The 27,581-nt window shown below is 57.7% G+C and overlaps 1 protein-coding gene across 6 annotated transcripts in view; it reads right to left on the reverse strand.

The window, feature by feature from the left end:
* Positions 1–1,740: 1,740 nt before the first annotated feature.
* Positions 1,741–27,581, reverse strand: part of Cux1 (cut like homeobox 1) — a 316,712-nt gene continuing 290,871 nt past the window's right edge. For 4 of the 6 annotated variants that reach the window (XM_027952928.3, XM_027952927.2, XM_027952926.2 and 1 more), the window contains 9 exons: positions 9,810–9,937; positions 9,197–9,263; positions 8,565–8,677; positions 5,845–5,961; positions 4,775–4,858; positions 4,233–4,289; positions 3,749–3,829; positions 2,919–2,983; positions 1,741–2,660 (listed from right to left, as the gene is read on the reverse strand). In XM_027952928.3, the coding sequence (XP_027808729.1) occupies positions 2,591–2,660; positions 2,919–2,983; positions 3,749–3,829; positions 4,233–4,289; positions 4,775–4,858; positions 5,845–5,961; positions 8,565–8,677; positions 9,197–9,263; positions 9,810–9,937 (782 nt within the window). In that variant the 3' untranslated portion in view covers positions 1,741–2,590. Of the gene's footprint in view, positions 2,661–2,918; positions 2,984–3,748; positions 3,830–4,232; positions 4,290–4,774; positions 4,859–5,844; positions 5,962–8,564; positions 8,678–9,196; positions 9,264–9,809; positions 9,938–17,506; positions 26,311–27,581 lie in introns of those variants that run through there. The other 2 variants (XM_027952930.2, XM_027952929.2) reach the window with 1 other exon arrangement.

Below are 27,581 nucleotides of genomic sequence, written 5' to 3' on the forward strand. Positions count from 1 at the left end.
CTGGTCTTGGCAGGCCCTGTGGTCTGATCCCGGAGCTCGACCTCCAGCAGTCTGCTCTGGAGGGGTGCAGGACTCCAGCGGACCCGGAAGAGGTCCGAAAGAAGGGGATATCATGTGAGCAGGGGTGTGGAAGAGGTGCTTCCACAGAAGACCTGGGTGCTCCTGGGGTGGGGCAGTGGTTTCTGGGCACCTCCCCTCCTCACCGTCTTAGCTCCCTGCTCCAGCCCCCAGAGGTGTTGAGTCAGCTGCCCGCCCCATCCTCTAGCAGCTCTGTGGCCTGCCATGTTGACTTTGCTGACTGGGAATGCCTCCATCTGTTGGCCTCCCCCACCCACAGTGGCCTCTGACCTTTGTAGAGAGCCCTTCCACCCCTCCAGGGTTTTAATGTGCATCTTGTGGATGGAAAGGGTGGGTCCAGGAGGAGCAGTGCCTGGTGAAGGTGGAGGCTGGCTTGGACCTCCCACCTGCTGCCCTCCACAGGGGCACTAAAGCTAGCCAGGTCTCCGTGGAGGCCTGCTACCTGCCCCCTTCCCTGCCACACTGTACCAGCTGCCCTCGCAGCAGGACCTGGCTAGCAAACACTTAATGAAGTAGGCAGTAGTCCAGCCATCGATGGAGGTGCCCACAGGCTGGACGCTGGCTGGGAACCAGGACACCTATGCATGAGGCCAGGAATTGGGGGGTAGGGTGGCTGCCAGCAGAACGGATTGATGGAGGCTCTGCCCCTGGGCAGCCTGGCCCATTGTGGACTGACCCGGGTACAAGTTGTGCCCTGAGCTTGCTGCTGGTGGATTGTCAGTGGCCAGAGAGGATCAGGGTGGAACAATAGCTCTGACCCCTTGGGAGGAGGCAGTGAGGAGGAGCCAGAGGCCTAGTAACTCTGAGTAACCTACCTACCAGGAGGAACTGGTGGGAGAAACGAAAGTGGCTGGGAGGGGGAGAAGGGGTGATGAGCCAAGGGACAGGAATGAGGGTCAGAGAGGACAGTCCATCTTGTGTCTTGGAGTACAGGAAGCTCTGGGGCCTTGGAGGAAGTTCTGAGGGAAGAGATGGTGAGGGGTCCTGGTAGTAAGAACTCAAAGGTAAGACCCCTGCATGCATAAGCTCTAGCATTCAGGAAGAAGCTCGAGGCAGATGTGGCACAGGGGACTCTGGTCTGGTGGACTGCAGGGCAGGAGCCAGGTTTGGAGCCAGCCTAGTGGGTAAGGCCAGCCACCACAGACCAAAATGAGATGTATGTGAGTGGGGCTGGCATGGGGATGAGGTGGCACAGTCCAGTGGTTCCAGGGAATCTCCATGCAAGACTGGTGTTCAAAGCCCTGATGGGTGTGAGTTCTGGCACCTGGGGGACCCAAGGGAAAGGAGCCCTGCTCTAGATCCAGCTCTGGTGCGTACAGAAAGGGAAGCAGGGATTCCCCAGGGAGGGATGTGGACCACCGAAAACATCAGGCCCCAACCACAGCCTGACAGCTGGCTGTGAAGAAAGGAACTGGTTTCCCTTTTTGATGGGGTTGCAAGCCTGCCCAAGAGAGCCCAGATGCTGTGGGTTTGGGTTTCAGCAAAACTCTGAATGCACTCAGAATTCTTGGGGACAGGAAGAGCGGAGAGAGACTTCCTGTATGCCAGGGCCCTGCCCCATACAGACAGACAGCCCTGATCCTGGGGTGGTACTGCAGGCATCTACTGGCCTTCAGAACCCCAGTGTCCCAGAGCTCAGGAGTCACAGAGCATCGGCAGCAGTGTGGCTGCAACTATGGTTTATTCAAACATGCAAAGCTGAACGTGAAACGCAAACCTAACTAAGGAGATCTGCCAGTGGCCCCCAGAGGTGGCCATGCTACGGTGGCCCACAGTCAGTTCTGCGTGGCTGAGAGGCACTGGGACTCCTCTAGCTAGTTCTTGGGTCTGAGGAGCCTGGGGGCCCTGGGATCTTGTTGGAGGCACTTCCTCATCTATAAACCAGAATATCTTGCTAAAGAAAAAAGCAGAAATCACTTGTGTCTGGGGGCAGGGAGGGGGTAGCAGAAACTGTCCCATACTCTGGGGATGGGGTGGGGCATGAGTAAACTAGTTCTTGTCTAATCTTATCTATGTTCTATGGTGGGGGGGAAATCAGTGACAGAGGCAGACCAGGGAGGTCTGACTCAAAGCCCAGTAGCCTACAGGAAGGACCTGACATCTCGTTCAGGGTGTGAGGGAGATCCTAGGGGAGCAAAGGGGATGTCAGAGCCCAGGCCTAAGGAGTCCAAACTGGTTTAACTAATGCCAAAATCAGGTGAGTGTCACAGCCGGGGTCTCTGCCACCAGTGCTAGAGGCCAGGCTGTGTGCGGAGCCCAGGCCAGGCAGGTGGAGCATTTGGTCAGCCTGGCCAGGCATTAGGGGGGCTGTCTGGACCTAGGAAGCCCTGATGTGGCTCTGACATTCTTTTAAGGGGCCCAAGGGGACCTGGGACCTCTGGAAGCTATTGGGCCAAGGACAAGGACAGTATCCATGTTGGTGGGGGGTGTCAGGGGAAGCCTAACTCATTAGAAGCAACTGATCAAGCAGGAGTGGGGACGCAGCCACACTGTTGCAGGGGTGACCCTGATATCACTGCCACAAATCACCAGCTGCCGCCCCGCTGTCCTTCTCGTGGAACTTGTGCAGGTGATCGGCGAACCTGGGAACAGAAACCACTTCTGAGGCTAAACGTGCAAAGGAGAGAAGTGTGTGTGTGTGTGTGTGTCGGGGCACGTCCCATGTGACAGATGGCCCTGGGGAAGTGGGCGTGGTGGGGGGCTGGGAGAGGACAGGATGGAGCTGTGGTGGACAGCCTGAGGAGCAGGCATCATGAAGGAGGGGCTTGGTGTGGTGTTGAGGAGGGAGGTGGGAGTTCGGGGACTAGATTTTGGGTTTTGGGAACAGGGGACATTCTCACTTCTTGGCGCAGGTGGCGGCACAGTCCCTCTCCAGACTCTCGCTCCAGGCCAGCTTGTAGAGCACCTGACCAGATGGAGACAGTGTGAGCTGCCCACCCACCTCATGGCCACTCCCACAGCCCACCCACGGACCCTGTGTCTGCACTCTGGGGACAGAAATGTCCTGTGGCCTCGGCCCCAGGGAATTGGGCGGCAGAGACACTCCTGAGCTTGCTTGTCTCACAGGAGGTCCGATGGGTCCAGACACAATGGCCCTGACATGGGGCGTACTTCTGACAGGTCCAGGAGGTGCTGGGCCCTGCAGTCAGAGTGGTAGCCCAGGCTAGTTATGTAGGGGCCACGGGACAGGCTGGCTGGAGGTGAGTCCCTGAGGCTGGAGTCTCCATACAACAGGCTGGCCCTCTCCTCCCCACTGTGGCAGACACAGAGGCATCCCCAGGCCACTGACTCCAGTGCCCCTCTGACTTGGGGAGATGTGGTTCTGGATGTCCCTTCTCTGGACAGCCCACCCGGCAGTCACTGGGGGGATTTGTTAGACCTGGTCCCTCTTGCCTCAGGCTCCCACCAAGGCCTTTCTTTCCACCAAGCCCCTCAGGTCTGGGTCAGTGGCTGTGGTCAACCCGGCCTCCCCTGAGAGGCCAGGCTGTGCCCTAGTCAGAGAATCCAATCCAAGTCTGGAGTGCTTTTTGTCCCCAGGATGGGGACCAAAGGGAGAGGAGTGGCTCAGAACTGAGGGTGTGGCTTTGAGGAGGCCACAGTAACAGGGTCCTGCTGCCCTGAAGGTCAGCAGAGCATGGTGACATCACTGGCCCATTGTCTGGACACTCACCAAGAAGACCAGGCAATGCAGGAAGAGGGTGTAGAAGAAGCCGATGGTGCGGGCCATCTTGTTGGAGAGGACCAGACGACCCTGGGGGGCAAACAGGGAATGGGAAGATGGGAAAGGGCTGCCCCTGGCTCTTGCAAAGGGGCGCTGGGGCTGCAAGGGGAGGGAAGGGCTGGGAGCTGGGGACCCTTCTACCATGTATGGAAGGGGGCGGATGGAGGGGGAAGTCCAGCTACAGGATTTCAGGGAATGGCGCCCCCTGCAGCCCGGTTCCAGAGCCCACAGTGAATGGTGTTATCAGAGGAGCTGCTGGGGAGAGGGAAGGACCCTGTCCCATTTTCCCAGTCACATGGCCCCCCTTGTTAGGGCATGGGAGGGGTCTGTTGGCCCCTGGGGCTTCTCCCAATGGGGCTGGAGGGCAGGTGCCACGGTGCTTAGAGATGGATGTTCCTGTCTGTCCCAGGTAGGCACAGGCGGGAGGACTCACCATGCTCAGTGTGGCCTTGTCCCAGGGGCTCAGGCTCAGGTACTTCCTCTGCCGCTCCTGAAGGAGGAGAGACGATGAAGAAAGGACCCAGAGAGGGCTGCAGAGCCCTAGGTGGCTGCTACGGGCCCCCTGGTGACAGTCCCACTCAGTGTGACAATCTGGGCTCCCCCAGCACCTGTGTGACTCCCCCACTCCCAGGGCCCCTAATGCCTGTGTGAAAAGCTCCTCCTGGATAGGAAGGCTTAGGCAGGTGGGCCGGGGAGGCCACCACCATCGTGGGGAGTGGAACCCCCTTGCCTGTCTGCCTGCCCCACAGGGGTACTTGGTGAACCTGCTCACTGCCACACGCCCACAGAGAGCCACTGAGGCCTTCCTGGGGGGTGACCTGGGCCTCTATGGCACTGAAGCAGTGTGGAGCTGCTGGTCAGGGAGGGCCTGGGCATGCAGAGCCGGGTGTGCCAGGCCAGGGGAGAACAGATGGGCATAGGGAAGGGAGTGGCCGGGCCAGGTGGGCGGGAACTGCTTAGGCCCCCTGCACTGACCCGCTTGCTGAAGGAGGAGAAGGGGTCCAGACGCTCCTCATACTGGGTAGAGTATCGCAGCTCTGTGTCGTCACTGCTGCCACCCTGCACATGGGGAGGAGGAGAAGCCCGTCACGGGCATGGCCCAGCAGGCAGGCAGTGCTCAGGGAAGGCAGGCCAACAGCCACGGCTTCCGCCAGGCTGGGAGAGGGTGCTGGGTGACAGTGAATGTGACCACAGGCTCTGGCCTGGGGTCAGAGTTCTGTCTCCTCCCCAGGCGTCAGGCCCACCTCTCCCAGGTGGGACAGGACAGGGCTGGGCCTGGGTACGAGTTGCTGAGGCTGGCCTCTAATTTGTGGGCTCAAGCCATTTTCCTGCCTCCGTCTCCCTAGTAGCTGGGACCACAGGTGTGGGCCAGGATGTCGGCTTGGTGGGTTTGAAGGGGGTTGCTGGGGGTTGGGGGAAGGCAGCCACTTGGAGCAGCACTGGTTCGCGGAGTCTGGGCGCCCTCTTGTGGCAGGAGAGCAGCATATCAGCACAGCTCCAGCGGGTGGGGGTGGGGCCCGCGGTGTCTGTCTGAGCTCCCTCCCCCTTTACTTCCCGGCTCTGTCTTCCCTTGGTCACAGAAAGGGTTTCCTTGCAGGCGGGGACCCCTGAGAGGCCTGGGGGCCGAAGGACACCAGGGACAGCATTCTCAACTGGAATGGAAATTCTGAATTTTTTAAAAAAAGATATGTGTAAAACATACCAGTTCCCAGCCTGTCCTGAATGCTCAGTACCCCTAGGGTTAAGTGCCCAGATCCTGGGGGGCACTAGTGGGTCACCACCATTTCACAGAAGGGTTGCCCGGGCTGGTGGGCCCCTGGTCCAGGACCTACCTCCCTGCTGGTTTTTTGAGTGAACCCATATGAGGTCCACTCTGAGCATAGGGAGGTTGGCTGACAAGAGTCGGGGTGCTGGATGGCCTCGGAGGTCCCCCAGGCCCAGGGTTGCCCCACAGGTCATTTCCCCAACCTTCCCATCTCAAGGCCCTGACCAGCCTCTCCCTCCACCTGGCCCCCTGGGGCTGCGGTGGGGGGGGGGGCGCTCACCCGGCCTGGGTAGCTCTGCAGGAACTTGATCTTCTCGAAGAGTTTGATGTTGTCGGCGCGCAGGCTGTCTAGCTCGCCCTGCAGGGCTTGGATGGTGTGCTGGGCCAGGCGGCTCTCCTGTGGGGGCAGTGGGCAGGCGGGAGGGCCGGGGTCAGAGGGCACCACACTGGCACAAGTACTGCCCTCTACTAGGCCCCTCTCTGTGCCCATGGCCTTCTCCTTGACCTGCTGGACACTGCTCATGGCTGTCCCTCTTGGAAGTTCCCCTTTTCTTCCTAATCCCAGCCCAGGTCACTGTCTGGGGTCAGGTGTCTTCATATTTTATTTGGTTGGGGTGTTACCAGCCTTTTAGATGATCATCACGACTCCTATTATTATTAATGCATTGCTGGGGGTCAAACCCAGGTCTTGCACTTGGTAGGCCAGGGCTCTACCTCTGAGCCGTGTCCCCAGCCTCTGTAAGCCACGGAGGTCTAATCCAATCCCATAAATGTCACCATCTTTATGTGGACAATGCAGTCCACTCACCATGTCTAACCATCTCCATCATTTAATTTCAGGACATTTTTATCACCCTAGCAAGAATCCCTGCACCTGTCAGCCGTCCCCCTGTCCCCCGCCCCTGGCAGTCACTTCCTGGACATTTCACAGAAATGGAATCGCAGCCGTGTGGGTTTAATGTTGGCTGACCTAAAGGCGAGAGGAAATGGGATCTCGTGTTTCAATTTCCTCAAGTGTGTGAACGGGGGGTTTCCTTTCCGCTGTTCAAAATTCAAGCAGTACCAAGAGGTATATGGCAGTGTGGCCATGTTCCTTGAAAAATCAAATGTAGAACTGTCACACGCTCTGGCAAGGCCCCTTCTGGGATCATGTCCAAAATAATAGGAGAGCAGGGTCTGGAAGGAATGTCATCTGTACACCCTTGTGAACACTGCTCTCGACAGCCACAGCCCGGGGGCAGCCCAGAGGTCTCGCAGGGGAGTGGACAAATAAAATGTGGCACATGCAGAAAATGGAATAATTCTTAAAAAGGAGGGACATTGGGACATATGGTACAACACGGATCAACCTTGAGGACATGACAGTAAGTGAACTAAGCCGGTCACAAAGGAAAATGCAGTATGAATCCACTTATGTGAAGTGAGAAAGAAAATTGTGGTTCAGTTCCTAGAGACAGAAGCAGGGTGGCAGCGGCCAGGTGCCAGCAGAGGAAGAGTGGGGACCTGAGTGGGTGGAGGTTCAGACTTGCAGGCTGCAGAGCTCAGGAGATGGCCGGGGGTGACGGTGGTACAATGTGAGTGTACTTATTGGTCGGGATGGTAAGTTTATGTTACATTGTTTATTTCACCATGATTTTTAAGAAAGGTTTTGGTACCAGGTCTAGAATTGTTATTATTTTGGGGGGTGCAGGGATTAAATCGAGGGGTGCTCTACCACCGAGCCACACCCCCAGTCCTTTTTATTTTTGAGACAGGGTCTTGCTCAGTTGCTGAGGCTGGCCTTGAACTTGCCATCCTCCTGCCTCAGCCTCCTGAGCTGCACCCCCATTCCTGGCACAAGCACAAGCTGGAACCCTCTAACGGCTTTTGCTCCCCCACTTCCTGTGTCTCCTGGCCTTCCCACTGGGGCTGTCCCCAGGGCCTGAGGGCCAGGAGGTTCCTAGGTTACACCTGCAGCCCTGGTGGCTCCTTCTGTACAGCCTCTTGCTCCAGAGCTGGGTGGCAGAGGGTCCTTGGGTGTGACCATGCCTGTCGCTGACGGCTCTGGTGGGGCCTGCAGTCTGTGAGGAGGTTCTGTGACTTCCCGACCCCTCCCACTGGGAGAGTGTCTGTAGGGGAGGGCCCCAGGACTGGCTCCAGAGCCCAAGGCCGGGGCAGTGCCACACCCATGTGCTTCCCTGCTCTGTCACTTGGCTCTCCGCACAGCTGCATTCAGTGTCCGTGCCTCCCTGGGGACACCCAAGCCCTGTCTGGGCGTCGTGTCTGGACACCTCCTGCCCCTGCTCCTCCTGCTCCCTCCCAGGCCCTCTAGGGCTCTGTTCCATCCTCTTTAGGGACCTCGTCCCTGCAGCCACCAGCCACGTGTGGACAACACCCTATGGAGGCCCCTCCTCTGGGGCCCACAGCACCTCTCAGGTCCAGACTGGTCACCCATGCAGGGCAGGCCCTCCCTCAGGTGCCCTCCAGGAAGGCCCTGGTGTGGGTCAGCGGCCAGCAGGCTCTTTGGGCTCCTTGGTCCCCTGACCCCTTGAAGTCCCTTCACTGTTCATCTCCATGGGGTTCCCAGCCCCCCTCTCTCCCACCTGGCCTTGCTTCCCACCCCCACCTCAGGTGGGTGTTTCCTCCTGGACCATCGTAACCATGGCCTGGTCACCTTCTGTCCTGCCCTGGCACCCGCGTGACCCACCTTGCTGTCCATCACAGCCGCACTCCGCTGCCTAAATCCCCTGGGGCTGTCCTGGCAGCAGCGCCTGCCTGGTGCCCGCCTGTCTTGGGCTTCCTTCCTACAACCTGGAGCAGGTCCTGTGTGTCCCACCTTGAGTCTGATTCTTAGGACTCAGCATGGCGCGGCCTCCTCCAGGAAGCCCTCCCTGACCGCACAGGACAGGCCCCCTGTCACTGCAGTTTAAGGTCTGTGACAGTTTCCTCCTCTGGGCCCATGTGTTCTCCCACTGTGTCCTCAGGACCGTGGCATGTAGGGGACAGAAGGACGTGACTCACAGCCTCTAGCTCCTGGTTCCGGGTACGGAAGCGCTCCCTCTGGCTGGAGATGATGGAGAGCAGGGAATCCACCTGGCCCTCGGGGAGGGTGCCACTGGCTGGTGGGGAGGGTCCTGGGAGAGAGTGGAGAAGGTGGCAGGAGACATGGGTGGCCCAGGCCTTGAGGTGGAAGTCGGACCCCCAGGTGTGAGCAGGTGTGTGAAGGGGAGGGGCAGCCAGGGAGCCTGAGAGGCCGGCCCTGCAGGGCTCTGCCCCAGGGCACCTGTCTGCACTGCCATGGGGCCAGGCCTGGGGCTCCTCTGCCCTGTTACTCTGTATGGATGCGTGGCCACTGCCTCTATCACACCGGTCCCTTGTCAAGCAAAGAGACACTGAGGGAACTGGGGAGGCCTGGACACACCCCCACATCCTGGTGCGGCAGCCTCAGGTTTTGGCCTCAGTCCTGAGGAGGCTGCCTCCCCTCAACCCTGAGGAGCTCCAGCTGCCATCTGGCACTAACGCCACGGCAGGCCACGGGGTGGGCGCGGGGGCCGACCTGCCGCTTTTGAGGTCACTGCTGCATTGTTGGGGTGGGGGCTCTGGGCTCTCCGCCTGCACCTGCCCCCAGCCCCGCTCCCTGAGCCCCTCCTCACCATAGAACAGGGCGGTGGCCTCCTTGATGGGCTCTGGGATCTTCTCCAAGCCTTGCTCAGCAGCACCCTGAGGTGGGGGAGAGACGCAGGTGCTCCCACATCCGGGCACTGACCGCCCTCTCTCAGGGTGGCCAAGCCAAGTGGGGTGGAGGAGCTGCCGGAGCCTGCATGGGCTGGGCCCTGGGGTGCTCCTGAGGGAGTTCAGCCGGTGGCTCTCACCTGGCCACTGGGCCCTGACCGGCACCAGAGCCTGGGCAACCCTGGCCCAGCAGCCGGACGCTGTGGGACCTGGGCAGCCACACCTCCTCGGCTGCGAGGGTGATGCCGTGCCCCTGGGGACCCTCTGGGCTCCTGCCTTCTGTGGTCTGGGGCCTCGGATGCTTCAGCCGAGAGAGGGGTGCAGGAGCCTGGCCTTGCCTCTGCCCGTGGGGAGGACGGTGGCCAGCCCGGGGGGAGTGGGGAACCCAGAAGATGTGGGCGCAGCCCCCTAGATTTTGGGGGTGGGGTGGGCTTACCCAGCTGCAGGGTCATGGGGGGCCAACCGGGGAGGTCCAGGGCTCCTGAGGCTGAAAGGATGGGGGCCCGGGGAAGGGCAGAGGGGAGCGGGGCTCACCTCGGCATCCGGGCGCCGGAGGGACTGGATGGTGCTCAGGTCCTGCTCTAAGCGGGCGATCAGCTCTCTCTGCTCAGTGGCCGTGGCCATGGCCTGGGTGACGTGCATCTGCAGCTCCGCACAGCGCCCTGCAGTCAAAGGAAAATGCGACCATCAGAGGACCTGACGTGACCCCTGGCTTGCCCCTGTGGCTCACGGTCCATTGGCCATTCCCTCCACACGGCCACTGCCCAAGAGGTGCTGGCTGCAACCACTCTGGGCCTGGGTCCCCAGGGGAGGGGAAGGAAACTGGGCCCGGACTTAGGAGAAATGGGGGCACCCCACCTCTGCCCAAGACCTTCCCGGTGACCCTGGATGGCCCCTTCTCCCCTGTGGGTCTCACTTAGCTTCTGTCAAGCAGGGCGAGGAGCCCCAGGCTTCCCCAGTGAGCCCCCAGTTTCTCATGTCCTGGGATCATGACCAGAGAGGGCCCGGGTGGGAGGGGCTGAGAAAAGCAGGTGAGGTGTTGGGGGGACAGGGGGGGTCCCGCCTCTGGAGCTGAGCCCAGACCTGGGTGGTGCCCCCTGCAACAGGCTCCAGACGCATTGGTGGACAGGGTGGCAGGGGTGAGTGTTGGGTGGCCCCCAGAGTTCCCTGACCCACAGCCCTGTCCCTCTCCCCTATCCAGGAGCCAGCCCCTGCCACCAGCCCCGCGCCTGATGCTGTGAATCAAACCCCAGGATCATCTTTGCTAGGAGGCAAATCCAAACTAGTTCTGTTTGGAAACCTCTGCCCCTGCAGGAGGGTGGGAGATGGTGGGCAAGTTCTCCAAGCCTGGTCTCCAGGATGCCATCAGTGGTCACTGGCTAGGACAGCAGAGTCCTGGGAGATGACCAGATCCCAGGATGAGGTATGGGTCTGCTTCTGGCTGTGTGACTCCAGGCAGCTGGACCACCCTCTCTGGACCTCATTTATAAAATGGTGATATCAGACCTTCCTTGGTGAGCTGTGGGGCCCTGTCCTTATGGGTGGCCTGCATGGCCACCAGAGGGCACTGTGGCCTCAGAAATGCTCAGACTCCAGGCAGTGAGCTGTGAACCGGCTCCTCACTGGGCAGCCTGCTGACCAGCTGTCCAACCGGCCCTGGGCCAGGGGACAGCCCCACCTCACCCCGCTGCTCCACCTCCTGGTGCCCACCATCTGCCACGCCCTTTCCGCACCCTGTGACAGTCTGATCATTCAGAACAGAGGGTTCCTGTTTTAGAGATGAAGAACTGAGGCGTCCCCACGTGGGATGGAACCCAGCGGTGCCCTGTCCCCCAGTGCTTCCCCACACCACAGTCCCCACTGCTCAGGCCCCAGATGGACTCCTCCCTCAGACAGGCGGGCCCCTTCCCTATTCCTGGCGGGCAGGCGGTGGTGAGGAAGGGGGGCGGCGGAGTGTGGCCTGAGGGCAGCGCCAGGACCGAGGGCGGGCCGCGGGTGGCAAGGGTGGGGCCTAGCCCTGGTGACCCATAGGAGCTTTAGCGGGCCCCAGTGGGGAGACCAGAAAGGACAAACTTGCCACGACCTTGGCCTTGGGCCCAGGCCTGGAGATGGGACTGCCGAGCCCTGCCTCCGCACCATGCATGCTCAGGAGGGCTGTGGATGGAAGTCCAGGACATGGAGGGAGAGGACAGCCAGAAGGCCAGTGGGAACTGGCACTGGGTGGCGACCTACAGAAGGCCAGAGAAGCCAAGCAGTGCCCGCCTGTGATCCCAGCCACTCAGGAGGCTGAGGCCAGAGGATCACAAGTTCAAGGCCAGCCCCATCTCAAAGTAAGCAAACAGGACTAGGGGTACATCTCAGGGGTAGACCTTTTGCCCAGTATGCACGAGGCCCTGGGTTTAATCCTCAGTAATAAAAAAGAAAGAAACAAACAAAAAAAAAAAAAAAAAAAAAAAAAAAAAAAAAAAAAAAGAAAGAAATCAAGCTAACAGAAGCTTGGGTGACATTAATAGAGGTGAAGGGCCTGGACTGGGGGAGGGGATGGGGTTCATTTCCTGGCAAGAGAGGCCACAGGAGCAACTGCAAACAGAAGCCTGCCCACACGGTGCAGGGACTTATTCTGCCTGGGTGGGTAGACAGAGTCCCAGACAAGGCGCAGGTGAAGGGCATTCGGGGATGAGGGCACGGAGGTCACAGGTGCGGGGCTGCCATGGGGAACTGAGGGCAGGTGACCACTGCCCACCAGAGTGAAACCTCTCCCTTGGAGGTGGGCGTGGGGCAGGGACCTTGCAGAAGTGGCACAAGGGCTGGCTCGAAGGCCAGTGAGATGGCTCTGTGACCTGCTTGTTTTATCTGCCACCAGCCTGTGCCACCTGAGCATGGCTCGGCTTGGCTTCCGGGGTGGGCGCAACCTGCAGCTTCAAGAGCCACCAGAGGAAATGGGGGAGGCCGGGAGAGCCTGGGCAAGCTGCTGGGGGTGGGCTCATGGTCCCTGCCTGTGCATACAGGTGACATTCTGCAGCTGTGTGAGGGTCCTGAGAGCAGACCTCCACCCAGGCTGCCAGCTCAGGCCTCCTTGGGGACAGTCAGTGTGTCCTGTGTCCAGCTGCTCTGGGCAGCCTTCTGCTGTAGCTACAAGTGTGACATTGTGGAGCTCTGGGTGCAGGATGAGGGTCAGGGGACACCATCCCTGAGGACATGGCTCTGGGGGACACTGGCTGGTGTCTGTGTGCAGCAGAAATGGAGGATGGCGGCTTGTGAGGCCCAGAGGAGAGGCTGGGTAGAGGTCAGAGGGCAGGGAGGCCCTGGGGGAGAGGCTGCAGGGAAGCCCCAGGGCAGGGCGGGCACCTGAGACAGCAAGGACAGGCCCGGGCGGACCCCAGCAATGACCGAGCTGTGCCTCGGACCTGTCCCTCCACGCTGGGGGTGAGGAGGCAGGAGGTGGCCTGCGAGGCGCCCTGAGGAGGGTCTCAGCTCCAGACCCTTCTTGGAGGAGCTGTGGGCGCTCCCTGTCCCCTCTGCAGGAGGAGGGGACACACAGACCAACAAGTTTGGGGTCAATTCCTGGGTGGCCACAGGGCATCAGAGGAGCGCCTGGGCTGGACTCCTCCAGAGCTGCGCTTTGACCCCTGCCCCCTAGGGCTTTCGTGACCCCAGGCCGGCGGGATTTGGACCTGGGCAGCTCCACTCTGGGACAAGGTGGAAGAAGTGCTGGTGACAGTCGGGACCCCTTTGTGTACAGAACCCGGGGGAGGAAGCCCATGCCTGGCCCCCGCCCCCTGGGAGGGGGACGGAGGGGCGGGCGGCTCTGGAACCACATAGTACCGTGGGACAACTAAGGGACTGTATGGTGGGGACGTGGACCTGGGCGCCCAGGCGAGGAGCCCAGAGGGTGCAGCAGGGACAGTGGCCAGAGCTTGTGGTGACATCTCAGAGGAGTGCCACAAAAACCTGGGGAAGAGGTGGCAGGAATCAGGGGACAAGTCAGGAGGAAGCGTGTTCAGGGACCACATGGAAGAGGGACTGTCCAGAAATAAGGAGGGTCGCAGGTGTCTCAAGCTACAGAAAGGCGGAGGCGGGGAGGGCTGCGGACCCACTGGAGAGGGTCCAGGGCCGTGAGCCCAGGGCAGTGGCGGGTGGGGGAAGGGCGAGTGCTGGGGACAGGTCCAGCAGTGCGCAGGGCTGGGGGGACCCTGTGGCGGGGGGTGGCTGTGCAAGAGAGCCCGTGGGAGGGCGTGGGGACAGTCTGCAGCTAGCAGGAGGGGTGACGAGGACGAGTGAGTGCCAGAGAGGTGGGGGCTGGCCTCGCCTCTGACTGTCCTCTCCCCTTCTGAAGGTGTAGGGGACCTTGTCCTTCTGGGAGAATCTGGAAGACGTCCCGGAAGGTGCATTTCAGAGGGAAGAAGGAGATCAGAGCAATCTCAAGATCTAAGGAGGCGGAGTCCACCGCCCAAAGTCAAGGACAAGGACCACTGAAGGGCAGAGACTTCTCACAGCTGGTGGCAGGTGGCGAGGCCTGTGGGCACTGGAGGCAGGGACCCTGTCTTATTCAATCAGCCACCTGCAGGCTCCCTCACGGGCCCCTCCATGCCTCTGCCCTGGTACAACCCCTGGTGATGGTGGCTGCGCCTGTCCCTGCCAGCAGGTGCTGGCCACATGCCCGTTCAATGGTGTCCCCAGGAAATTGCCCCTTCCTGGCGCATGGACTCTGCTTCTCCCTGGCAGTGGCACAGTACGGTGGGGATCCTGCTGCAGTTCCTGGCGCACACGCACCTTCTCTCAACCCGCCCCCCGCAGCAAAGCACCTTGGAGAAGTCCGTGCCCAAGTGTCCACCACACCTAGGACCCGCCAAGGCCTCTGCACATGGCCTTCCCGCCCGCCACCCCATTTCCTGGGCCTCCCTCCCACTCAGCGTCTCTCTGGCACCTCAACCGCACCTGACAGTGACCCCCGATGGCCAGGGCCGCAGCCCACGGTGACCCCATATTCACACACACTTCCCCAGCTGGGACTCTCACCCCCAGAGTGCCTCAGACACCCTGGACTGCAGTCTTTCTCGTCACACGAGAGAGAACACCCACATAGACACCCTCAGGCCTGCTGGTGACCATGCATGGCGGTCAGCGTGGGGACGTGGCCCCCCGCCCGCCATGTTTCTGCTTCACCTGGTGTCCCTGCTGCCCCTCGTCTACCTGGCAAGAGCCTCTACCTGCTTCAGCGACTCCACCCTGAGGTCCTTCAGCCTCTCACCAGGTCAGTGCTCAGTGACCAGCCCTCAAACAACAGGACCTGGGTCTCTTCCTGCCCCACCCTCCTCTGGGCTTGTGCCCAGCCTGGAGCATGTCCCTGGCCCAGAGCTGGCCTCAGTCACCTTCTGCTTCATACCCCGGTGGAGGGGTTCTGAAAGAGGTGGCCTCGTAGGGCAGGGTGGGCCTGGTCACATGTGGGGCCAGGTCATTCTTTGCTGTGGGGGACTGTCCCATGCCTTGTAGGAGAGCTAGCAGGGTCTCCTGGCTTCTGCTCTCAAGATGCCAAGGGTGCCTTCCTATTGTGACCGACAAAAACATCTGATATTGCTAAATGTCCCCAGGGGCAGTTGCCACCGGTGGAGAACTGCTGTCCCACACAAAGAAGCTCTTAGGGACTCCAGTTTCCTTAAGAACTTCTGGGTTTGGCTGTGGGAGCTGCCCTGACAGACAGCCACACCAGACAGACTGCAAAGACATGATCTCCTGCCATGGGAGGCAATGAGGAGAGGGTGCTGCGAGGAGGCCCTTGCCGCCCACATTGTGTGCCCACCGGCCTGTCACAGGCCTCATCAGTAGCCAGGAAAGACCCGGCAGCTGCTGGGTCTCTAGGTGCCTGAGGAGCACCTGACATGGAGCAGGACTGGGTGAAAAAACCCGCTCAGGGCCGGGCACGGTGGCGCACACCTGCAATCCCAGCGGCTTGGGCAGCTGAGGCAGGAGGATCCCAAGCTCAACCTGGCGAGGCCCTAAGCAGCTCAGTGAGCGATCCTGTCTCCAGGTAAAACATCAAAAGGGCTGGGGCTGGGCTCAGAGGTTGAGTGACTGGGGGTTCGGTCCCCAGTGCCAGAAATGAAACAAAAACCCAGACCATCACGGACCACCAGAACCCCTGCTCAGGCGCCAGACGACGCCTACACTGGGACATGGGGACAACCATAGCTAGGTGCTGGGCCCTGCGGTTTCCAGGTGTCCCAGGTCCCCAGAGTCCTGTGTGCTCAGCATTCTCATCACCCTACTTCTATGAGGAAGTAAAATTCACCTTTCAGAGGTGTCCCCAGTGTCCACTGGCCAGGCCACCAGTTGGTAAGAGGCGGTGCCTGGGAGCCTATGCAGTGCCACACCATGCCTCCCTCATCAGTGGGCAGGGCCCTCAAGCCTCAGTCCCTGCAGTGCCCACCATTGTCCCCACGGGGCAGCTCTGCTAAGGCTTGTTCTCTAGGGACTCTGCCGGGGTGCTGGGACGGGGAGCCTCCCTGCGACATTCTCAGCCTGAGCTGCTCGGACATGGTGGGCCTGCCGAGGCCAGGCAGGGCTGTGGGTCCCGCTCCATTAAGGATAGCTGCTCTGTGCTGGGTGGGTCACTGATGGCTGGGCTCCCAGGTTGGCCTGGCACGCCTAGGCCCAGGCCTCTGCCGCCTCGTGGGAAGCTATGGCGAGCTCCAGCGGGGACAGCAGGCTGCACACCCGCATGGCTGGCGTGCTGGGCCAGGAGGGAGCCACTCTCCAGGCTACCCTTCCCAGGTCCCGTTAAACACAGCAGAGGGCTCGAGGGCCATCTGCAATGGCCTTCTCAGAGGACCAGGAGGCTTATGATTTTGTTCAAGCACACTGAGCTACAGGGGAGGCAGGGAGGCCAAGGCCTGGAGGCCGAGCAGCTCGCTGGGTGCGGGGCGCCTGCTGCAGCCAGGGGAGGGAGTCCTGCTTCCTCATCCGCCTCGGGAGCTGGCAGCCTGCAGAGCGAGAGCTTGCACACCTCCAGCCGCACACCCCTAGCCCCGCACCTCCAGCCCGCACCCCTCCAGACCCACACCTCCAGCCACGGCCGCTGTGCTTAATTACATTTCACTTTAAGAGCACTTAGGGAGGCTTTCTGGGTAAAAAGACCTTGTGCTGCTGTTTGTCTTACACGTTATAGTTTAATTTCGTTAACAAATCTTTAAAAAGTGGGGGTGGACCCAGGCTAGCTGACAGAAGTTTCTGGAGTTGGACCCCAGATTGTCAAATGCCAAGCCTGCAGGGCAGGGCACGCAGTCCTGTGCTGAGCTCCCTGTGGCAGGGGACTCGGGCTCCCCTCTGCCCTTGGGGCTCCTGCTACAGGAAATAAAAAAGACGTTAATTCAGAGGGAGGGGCCGTGATTACAGGCCACACAGGGGAGCTTCATGATCATCATCTTGGATTAACACGCCACCAAGTAACCACTCCCCGACTGTCACACACCGCACAGATGACAATTCTGTCCCACCCAGTAGATCTCAAAACAAGAGCACCCGAGTCACTTGGGTGTGGGCAGCCTCCCAGCCAACTCTGCCACCCAGCGCCAGCCAGAAAGAGGGCCCCTCAGGAGCCCCACATTCCAGAAACCCACAAGCCACTGAGCCCCCTCTGCTCCCCATGTGCCAGCTGACCCCCCCCTTGGCCTGTCCTTCTTTACACCAGGAGCCAGGGACAAAGTGAGGACCCCCCTGGCTCCCCAGAGCAGCGAGGCCGGGCCCCTGGCCAGGTGCAGGCAGCTCGGGAGAGGGACTTGGCCATGGCCTCGGCCACCCAAGCCCCAGTTATTGGGCTGCTACAGCCAGCCCCGCGCTGTGCTTAGCACCTTGGGCCTCCGTTCCTGGTCCCCACAAGCCTGAGACCAGGAAGTGTCCCCATTTGACGGACAGGGAAGCAGGTACCAGTGAGGTAAGTTCTTGGGTCAAAGGTTGCAGACAGTGGGGGTGACATCAAGCAGGGAGGCTGGCCCCAGGGAGCTGTCACTACGTGCAGGACGGAGGACCAAGAGCATCAGGGGCGCGGTGCCCAGATCCCAGCGCTCCAGGCTTCTGCCCGCGAATGACCGGAAACCATGTGCCATAGGGCTCCGAAGCTGGGGGACAGCGGCTCGGACAAGGGCAGTTCTCACACTGCCCTTGGGACCCGTGGGCAGTGTTTGCTGCTTTCCTCAGGCCAGAGCACTTTAAAGAAAGACGACCCACACACCCTGTGTTTGTATAAAAGATATTTACTTCAATTATCACACCTAGGGTGCTAGTGAATAGTAATAATACATGGTGTGAGTTCAGTGATATTGCTTCTCCATATCATAGAGGGACCGTGTACAGTGCTGAGGACGAACATCGTATGGCTAACCAGACAGCGACACCAGGGACACCGGGGACACCGGGCCGACGGGCGCCTCCCCCCCACGCCAGCCTCGTCAACTTGACTCTCGATGTGGAAAACAAATAGCAAGAAACATGTCGTCAGAGATGAGTCACAGCAACACAAGGGGCTTCTCAAAGCTATTTGTACAAAAATGACGCCTTTTTTTGTTGTTTTTTTTTTTTTTGTTTTTCTCTTCTTTTTGGTCAATTGGGTCTTTGTGAGGATTAAGGAAAATAAATCTGTGATGTGAGCGTTAACAGACGAGCTCTAGACACCTAAGACTTAGTGCGTTACAGAAAATATAAAATACTGCCAAAATGTAGGACGACACGGGGGGAGGGCTGGGCCGCCACTGTGAGCGTGTGCCAGTGTCAGGACAGGAGTGTGGCCGGCGCTACCCGCTCTCACCGCAAGTAGTTATTGCACAAAGCAAAGAGCGAGGTCTCATCCACGGGAAGGGACGCGGGAGGACCGTCTTCTTCTTTTTATTCCCCTCCCCACTTTTAGTTTACAATGAGCTATTCTCAAACACTTTAAGAATTTTGAACGAATTCTCACGTCTCCAAAATGCACAGCATTTTCTGAGGGGCTTCAGGGTGGGGGGAACACAGAAAATGGGGGAGGGGAGGGAGAAGGAGGGAGAGGAAGAGAGAGGGAGGGAGGGGGAGGGGGTGAGGCAGAAATGCATAGACTAATTAGAGAAAAATGGAAACCCTCTGGGGGGTGGGGTGATCATTTCACTGGGGGGCCTGTATTTAAAGACAGAAGAACAAAATCAGGACCCCCAACAATCTCAGAGAAGGGGCAAAGTCATGGCACAGAAGGAAACGCTCTGCCAGTGGGCCGGGGCTGGGCACTCTTCCCCGGCGGGCAAGCGGCTGGGGTCTTGTTGGCTGTGCTTCTACCACCGAGCACTGGCCCTCACCAGGCCCTTCCTGCTCGTTACCACACTGGCGGGGAGAGAGACCCCACCAGGCCCTCCTGGGTGGGCCCTCCAGCCGCTGCTGGTGCTAAAGAACCCCTCTGCTTGGCGAGATGGTCTGGATCAACCTTGTGAGCAAGGGCAGCGACGGCAACAGAAAACCAACCAAAATACAGCGACCCGGGCGGCCCCGCAAGAAACCACTCTCTTGCTGGAGGTGATGGTCCAGGCCAGGCCCCTGTGCCCTCTCTGGCCAAGACTCGCCAAACCTTCATGAAGCCAGAAGTCTTAACAGAGGCTCTAGGAGGCTTTGGGGAACTGAACTTGGCTCTCCTAAGCTCCCCCAGCAGCTCCTCCCCGAGCGCCCTGGCTCGCACTCCCTGCACTGCGGCTGTTGTCCGACTCTCGTTTACACAGTCAAGCCCAGTTTCCGAGTGGCTACTCAGGAGGTGGCTGTGATTCTGCTGGGAAACCCCCTCGGCTCCCCCAGCACCCCCAGGCTCTTGGGTTCTCTGGGGGCGAGGGGGCAGCAGAGGACAGTAACCACTGGAGTGACAGCAAAAAGCATTCGTAATGACAACAACAACACAAAACAACAACACACTCCTGATAATTACTCCAATGATTAACCTAATAATAAATAGAAGAGGATAGGTAGAAATAATTTTTTTTTTCTCAAGGAAATATCCTTTTATAGCTATCCTCGTGCACGCTGGCAGGTCAGTAGCAGTCAGGCCATCTCAACAAGACAGGGGTAAGTGCTGGGGCATGGCTGTGGGCTCAGACACTCGGGAAGGTTCTCAGCTGTGGACTCCCAGGCGCCCCACCTGCCCCGCCCGGGCGGCGCTGCGTGGGGAGACTGCGGGCCGGGCGGCCTGTTTCCCCTCGGTTCCCCAAGACACAGAACTACAGTGAACATCCTCATCCACACCTGGATCCACCTGTCTAAAGCTTACTTTTGAGTTCATTTGGTGTGCAATACGCTTTTAAAAAATGAAGAAACATGATTTCTATTGCACAGAGCTTATACATAGTCATCTATTTAAGTGCTTTCTGTTTAAAGCAAACTACCAAACAACAAAAGAAGAAAAAGGGGGGAGCAGGAATCACAAAAGAAAAGCAGCCCCGGGCCACTTCAACGCAGTCTTGCTGAAGGGTGTCTTGTTTGCCTGCGGAAGTCCCAGCGCTGACTTCCGCACACTGTGCTTCTGGATTTTTCCATAGGGATAGAGCCGTGACATTGGGATTTAAGGCACCTTTCCTTTCTGATCACAGAAAGCTTGATACATAGCATACAGCAAATCTTGTGGTAGAAATTAAAGCCCAAACACTACAGAAACCACAGTAACACAGACTACAGCGTTAACATCACGGATCAACTAAAACCACCTGTGAGGAGCAACTCAAGGCTCTGGAGGCCGAGCAGCAGGGACGGTGGGCGCACTCGAGGCGCCTGGGGTCTGTCTCCCACTAGCCTTTCCCAGGATTCTTTGTCTACGATGCCGAACTTTTAAAGTTAGCATTTCGGAGGAGACTAGGCGCCTTGGAAATGTCTCGTTAAAGCTAAATGTCACTTCATCCAAAAATGAGAACTTGAGATGCCACTGACAGTGTGGACACGAGATCTTTGGAGGGGAGGTGGCAGAGGCAGGGCGCTGGGTGGCAGGGTGGGTCCCGGAGGTGGGCGGAGGGAGCCGTCTGTCCTACTTCCCTGGTTAGGGCTTCTGTGGCTGGGGCTCATTCTACGTCCTCTGCTCACTTCTTCCACCATGACCCTGAAGGGCCCAAAAGTGTTCTGAATCTTTCTGGAACTTGACCTGGGGACTTATTTTCCTGGCAGTTTTCATCTATCAAAAAGGTAAAACTGATGGGAATGAAAATAAGATCGGACCTTTCTCAGCCTGAAGTGTGCTGGCCAGATGGCACGTGTTGGAATGCCAGGCTGTCACCTTGCCCTGGTGGTCACAAGGGCTTTCCCTTCACTGCCAGTGCCCTGGTGACACTGAAGTGGTGGCAGCACTTTTTTCCTGGTAAGCCACCAGGCACATGGTAGGGACACAACTCCTGGCTCCCACTTCCATCTGAATGTTTTGGCCATCAGAGTAGCCAGAGCGGGTGGACCCACACTTGACCAGCTGCCCTGGGGGCCAGTTTTCTTCTGCCCTGAACAGAGACTGGCATAGTCTTTTGAAAAGACAGGGGAAAAAAAAAAAAAAAAAGGACCAGCCCCACAAGCTGGAGAGAGCCAGGCATCTTCCCTGCCCTGGAGATGTCTGCGTTCGCCAACAAGAGCTCGCAGTGAAGCCAGGTCGTGGCCCCAGAGCCAGAGACAGGACACAGACAGCTGCGGAGTCCTGGGGAGGCTGCTCACGTGGCCATCTGGACAGCCCAGGGCAAGGGGGACGGCTGTGACAGACTTCACAGCAGCAGAAAGCAAAGGCAAACCAAAGACAAGGTCCTCTGAGGCCGGAACCACCCTGTCTGCAGAGGACACCGCACAGGACAGGTGAGAGCGGCTGGGAAACCCACGCACCCTGCAGAGTGCACCCCTGACGTCCTCGAAAAAGTAGAGGCCAAAGGCATGGCCGCCAGGCACGATGCTGACCTCGCTTTCTGAGCAGTGATGTCAAGGGGAGGGCACAGGTTAGTGAGGTAGAAGGGGACAAAGGAGGAGTGTGAAGATGAGGGGTATCCAGCCAGGGACAGAGGCGGCCTGGCGGTGGTAGCCAAGCTCCAGCCTTGAGTGTCGCGGCCTCCTCCCGGCCCCAGGTCACTCTGCTGCCCCTGCACAGCGGGCTTGTGGGCCTCAGGAGGACCACGGGCAGATGTCTGCTCCTACCAGTGCCTGTCACAACGCACTTAAGGCAAAGGCTCCAGGTCTCGCCAGTGACCCCTCCACTTCACTTTGTGCTAAGAAGGAACCTGCATGTCCCCTGGGCTCCCCTGCCACTTTCCAGTGAGATTTGGTTTTATAAAATGAGAGGAACAAGAAACATTGCATAGAATGTCCAGAATTCATGGTCACCCCAGAGAAGGATGGGACGGAAGAACAGAGGAGGAGGGCCAACTGCACTGGGGAAGGCGCCTGCCGGTGATGGAACTCGCCTGGTGGCCCTGGCCCATCCCTCTGAGGCCATCGCCTCTGCGTGATCTCAGGGCAGCTGGCCATCACCCAGGATCCCCACCAGCCCCTAAGATACAACCTGCCTCCTGCCTGGTCTGCTGCATGACAGGCCCTGGCCCTGGCCGAGATGGCAGATGGGTAGGAGAGCTGCCCACGTGGGTCTGGGGGTGGTGGCGGCGGCGGGCAGGCGGGGGGGGGGGAACTCTCTTGGCTACCATGAGAGGACAGAGGCTCTGGTGAGCCCTGGGTGTGCATCACCAACCATACCTGACTGCCCACATCAGACAGGGGGTCTTTTAAATAGGGAGGAAGGAGAAACCACCAGGAACGTTGCTGGGCAGGAGGCCTTTGTGCTTTGGAGGGACAGGAGGTGTCCCAGGGAGGCTGAGCGCCGTTCTCTTTCGCCTGATTACTTTAGGAGTGCTGTGGTCTGCCAGTGCAAACGGTGCCTGGGCACTTCTGGAGGCTTCTCCCAAGCCTGCATCCCAGGGCACGACCACCAGATGCTATGGGTCATCATGTGCCTCAGACAGGTTGGTGAGGACAATCAAGTCCAGCTCTCTTCCTCAGAGAGGCCTGGAGGACAGAAACCAGACTTCCTGACTGATCCACAAGGCTGGGGGGGTGGGGAGCAGTCTGGGACATGCCTGCCACTTTGGATACGGTAAGGGGACTTGGATGGGAGGCAAGGTCAAGGGGCCAGAAGCCAGCACTACTTTTAGGTCTGGCCTCTGCTCAGCAGGAAACTGAAGCTCTGAAAGCCACCTCCCATTAACAGAAAGGAGCCATTTAAAATGGCAATAATGAAGCTTGTAATTAAGTGTTAGTGTTTTCTATGAAACCGTTTCCCCCAGGGAGAGGTACAAATCAGCTTTTTAAGCTGATAGAGCATAAAGAGGAGGAGGGTCGGCTGCCTATGTGAGCCACTGTTTGGATCGCCAGCTGCCAGAAGGTCACCGCACGGAGGGGCGCTGTTCAAGGCACTTGAATATTGCTTATCAAGATGAAAGATGAACCTTAGACTCTACGGAGGGGCTGGCGGGGCGGGGGGGGGGGCTGAGCCCCACTCCACAGGTATCTGTGTTATTGAGCGGCAGCTCCTAAAAGTATCACAGACAGAACTAACTTAACACAAAAGACCAGAGGTTGGAATCTCAATTAAAAAAAATAAATAATAGAGAAAAAATACAAACGTGGAACTGCAAGCAAAATCCAACTAACCAGCTGATTGTATCGAGCACCCAGATGTAAGTCTGGCAGAAAAGACGAGGTGGAAGTCAGCGGGAGCCCAGCGCAACCAAGGAAACAAACCCAAATGACTGAATTGCTCGGAAGAGCTCAAGTGGCTGCTGTAGGCCGTCACATCGGGCCACGAGGATGGACAGATCTAGACTTTGCAATTCCTCGGCCTCAACACCTGGTGAATAACAGTCACGCCTTTAGAACCGAAGCACTGGCCCAGCGGCTCCCACCTACTCCCTGCTTTTCCTTCTAACGAAAAGTGGATATTCAGAGATTCATCACACATGTGACAACGTTCCCTTGAGGTTCTTGTGGAGGGGACACCACAGTACCATCAGCTGCTCTGCTGCTCCTCACTGTCCTCAAGGTCCCTGGTGTGAACGCACTCTTCTCCGCGCACCTGCATTGAGCCGATGTCAATCATTCCCCTTAAGCTCCTCCATTGTGACTTCTCTTCTCACTGAACCAGATTTAAAGTTCAGAAATGACGCAACCATCCAAAGACAAACAAAGGGCCTGCCTCCCAGCCTCCTAGAGCCTTCTGAGAACTTCTTATTCATGAAAAGGCATTGTCTTTAGTGTAGTGACTCTTAAATTTGTGAAAACTTGAACTAAGTGCTGCAGCTGCAGGTTAAAAGACTGTAAATGAAATACATAATCTCTAAAACATCATGCAAGAAATGTGGTTTCACATCTTACAAAGTCCTACACGTTAAGTAATAACAAGCACACTGAGGTGTAATAGCGGGAGCATACCTTTAGAATTAGAACTCCCTCCCACCCCCCCAAATCAAAAAAGTAATATTAATTAAACTTAAGAAATAATGAATGCACCATTAAAATGTCATCCAAAGATGTTGACCTAAGACAAAGGTTTCAATGATACACAATACGGTCAAAAAGTTTTCAATCAGTAATATACAGTATGACAACTACATCTTGTAAATTATACCCAATACTGCCGGCAGTCTATCCCTCTAAAGAATATTTGCCCCTTTCATCCCTTCCTAACAATCAGATAATAAAATACAGCACCTATAAATAAGCAAAAAAAAATATATATATATACCGAAATCATCTATTGTTAGTTTAAAGATATGGCAATAAAGGAGTCTAAATTAGCAAACTTGTAGAAGCCATAACTGATAAACAGCTTATTGAAAAAGGTGGCAGTAATGCACTCTATGTGTGCACAGGTACTTAAGAAAATACACAGACGTATAAAATTGCACACACGCACGCACGCACACTCTCATCCACCTCTATTCTCACGCGTATACACATAGACAACAGGAGGAATCCGAGACAAGTTAGACTTTTGATTTGTACTTTGACTGCCCTAAACTGTGCATAAAAGAACCTTCCAAGAGGCAAAATGGATGAAGGGCCAATGGTCTGGTCTGGAAGTGAAGAGCATCAGCGTTGTGTGCGAGTGTGGGCTTCTCTACAGGGGTGGGAGCGCAGCCCAGACTGCCACATTCTCTTCTGCAGGGAAGGAAGCTTCCCACGAGTTCCATGGGGTCATCAGTGCTTGTGGTGGGAAGAAGGGGAAAGAGCGCGCGTGCCAGCCTGGCCCAGGCCCAGGCCGCCCCTTCCGCTGGGGGCCAGGGCGGTGGTGGGAGGTGAGGCGCCCAGTGCGGAGTGCTGCACGCGGCAGGCCAGCCTGACCCAGGACTGCCTGCCGCCACCTTGTCGGCCTACTCTTCCCTTTCTCTCAATGCTCGTACATGGGCGGACGCACGAACATAGACAGGACTCCATAAATTAACAAAATGAATGGGTACATGCTACAGTTCTAACTTGTCTCCTAAACCTCCCAGATATGAGGTCTGATCAGCGTGCTCTGCGGTTAGAGGTTAAAAAGCAGATTATAAAATACCTAGATTCGGATCTTTTCTTTTTGTCCTGATTTGGCCTAGAATGGAGTGTATTAAACAAACCCTGGTCGGCAAAAGCCCAGGGTCAGTTAAAGCTATGGATCAATGTGCACTACATGTCAGGATTCTATTCACGTACGAGAAAACACTACGGTCAGCTACCACAAAATCAGATATTTTCCTGATGTGACTTTTCTTTTTTGTTAAAAAATATGTGGAGTAAATGTGTTTTATTTTAAGTCAAAGTTTCAAACGAGAAGATTCTTTTCTTGAAAATATTTAGGAATCCAAACTAGTGTGTTTAGAGTCGGTTTGACTGTGCAATCTCTTAGTGGCAACTGAACAGCTACAAAAACTTTCTTTTTTAATTTTTCTGAAAAATCCCCCCCCACCCTTTTCCTGGTTTAAGAAGATAATAGTGTATTATCGCTCTGAAGCCATCAGATGGCAGATAAAAAGCCCCCTTTTAATATGTGGGTTTGATTTTTTTTTTTTAAGCCCACACGAAAGAGGAGGGCGCAAGGCAAAGCTGTAAGAGTTATTCCAGAACCTGTGGAAATCACTTAGGGCAATAAAAAAAACACTTCAGGGTACAAAAAAGCTCGACTACACATTTCCGTTTTCTTCCTTGAAAACACGACATAGATTGGGCTTAATGCTCCTTTGTTTTCTATATGCACCTTGGCCTATGGCGATTTTGCCCTGTGGCCCGCAGGGCGGTAAGTGCGCAGCGCGGTCCTGCGGCGCGCCGCCCTCGCGGACTGGCCCGGCTGGGCAGGCGCTCCGCGGCCGCGGCCCGGGCGAGGCCGGCGGGCCGCCCTCAGAACTCCCATTCGATGGGCTCCTCCCGGCTGGCGGCCTTCTCCAGGCGGTGGATTATGCTGTTCAAGTTGGCGGCCTTCTTCTTGCGCAGGGGGTTGTCCCGCGAGTCCCGGGCGCCCGCCGCCTCGGGCAGGCCGAAGAGGCTCTGCAGCGAGCTGGGCCTGCGCGCGGCCGCGGGCGCGCTGGTGCTTGGCAAGGCGCAACTCCGCTCGGCGCCGTCCCGGGCCGCGCCGGGGCCCTCTGCGGGCGCGGCGGCTGAGGTAGCGGCGTCCTCCCCGGTCGCAGGAGCGGCGGCGGGGTTTGGCACGGGCGCCGGGCCGTCGGGGCCGTCCGGCGGCCGGGGCCGTCCCGCGTCGTCGGCGTCGTCCGGGCCCGGGGTCCCCGGCGGCGGCGGCTCCGCCCTCTCCGCCGGCCGCGGCGCCTCCTCCCGCGGTGCCGGGGCCGAGGCCGCCTCGGCCGGCCCTCCCTGAGACTTGGCGGCGGCCGCGGGGCCGCCCGGCTCCTCAGCGTCGGCGGCCTCCACGCCGTCGCAGCTGTCGCCCTCCGAGCTGGGCGCGGCGCGGCCGCTCCGGGCCGACGGCGAGTCGCTGGCGCCCGCCTGGCCCTGGCTCCCGGCCTGGATCTCCTCGATGAAGAGCTCTCTGCGGATCCGAGACCTAGGAGACACAAGCGGCGAGAGCCGTGAGGCGAGGACTGCGGGGACTGAGCCGCCCTCCGCTGCCCGCGCCACCCCTGGGCACCTGCGCCCCACGCCCCTGTGCGGTCCTAGGGTTGGAGCTCCGCCGGGGCTTATCCAAAGGCGCCTTTCCTCTCCCAGCTGCATTGCGAAAGGCCGGGTTCCTTTGATTCAGTTCACCTGGCATGGTGCTTGGCGACCGTGATATGTGCTGGCTTAATTAATAAAGGACACTGCATGGTACCCACTGTCCTCACTAGGACCTCATGGGAGAAAACCAGTTATTGGTCAGCACCCAAAGTGGGGATCTTCCACTTCAAGCTCTAAGCCACAGAAGGTCAGGGGCTTCTAGTAAGAGATCACCAAATTGTATATTTTTTATTTTTTTTTAATTTATTCTTTTTTTAAATTAAAAAATTTTAATTGTAGATGGACACAATATCTTTATTTTTATTTATTTATTTTTATGTAGTGCTGAGGATCGCATCCAAGGCCTCATGTGCAAGGCAAGTGCTCTACCGCTGAGCCACAACCGCAGAGCCACAACTGCAGCCCCACTTTGTTCTTTTTTGTTGGTGCACTAAAATATACATAATAATGAGATTTATTGTGACATTAATACACGCATGTAACATAATTTGGTCACTTTCATTCTCCAGTACCTCCTCTTTTCTTCCTCCTCTCCTCCTTTCTCCCTGGTATCCTTCTACTCTGTTGGTCTCCAAATTGTGTTTCGGACCAAATCTCCTCTCTGAATGGAGAAGGTGAGGAAATGGACACTTGATTCCACAGAGAGCACCAAGTATGTTCCAACTGTTCAAGCAGTTTTTTTTTTCTTTTGCTGTACTGGGTATCGAACCCAAGACCTTGTGCATGCTGGGCAAGCACTCTGCCGCTGAGCTGCAACCCAGCTTACGCAGGTCTTAACCCAGCCTTCTCCACCTACAGTAGAAGACATGCTCAGGTACTGTACTGAACCGCTGCTACCTACTGCAGGTGGTGTGTGTGTGTGTGTGTCTTCCCTTTAAGAAAGAACTGGCATTGGAAGCCATGGTCTTCCCTGCTTTGGAACCCTTGGTGGTGCCAATGAAAGGGCACCAGTTCTTCTTCCCACCACACTCACAGTATGAGCCTCCACAGGCCTTCTCTCCAGGCATTTCTCCAGAGGGCTGAAAAAGCCTCTGAAAATGTGCACATGTCCACTGTTGGAAAAGCCTTGTGGGGCAAATTAGCACCAAGCCAGCGTCTTGC

The sequence above is a fragment of the Marmota flaviventris genome, chromosome 19, assembly GCF_047511675.1.
Source record: "Marmota flaviventris isolate mMarFla1 chromosome 19, mMarFla1.hap1, whole genome shotgun sequence".
Lineage (NCBI taxonomy): Eukaryota > Metazoa > Chordata > Mammalia > Rodentia > Sciuridae > Marmota > Marmota flaviventris.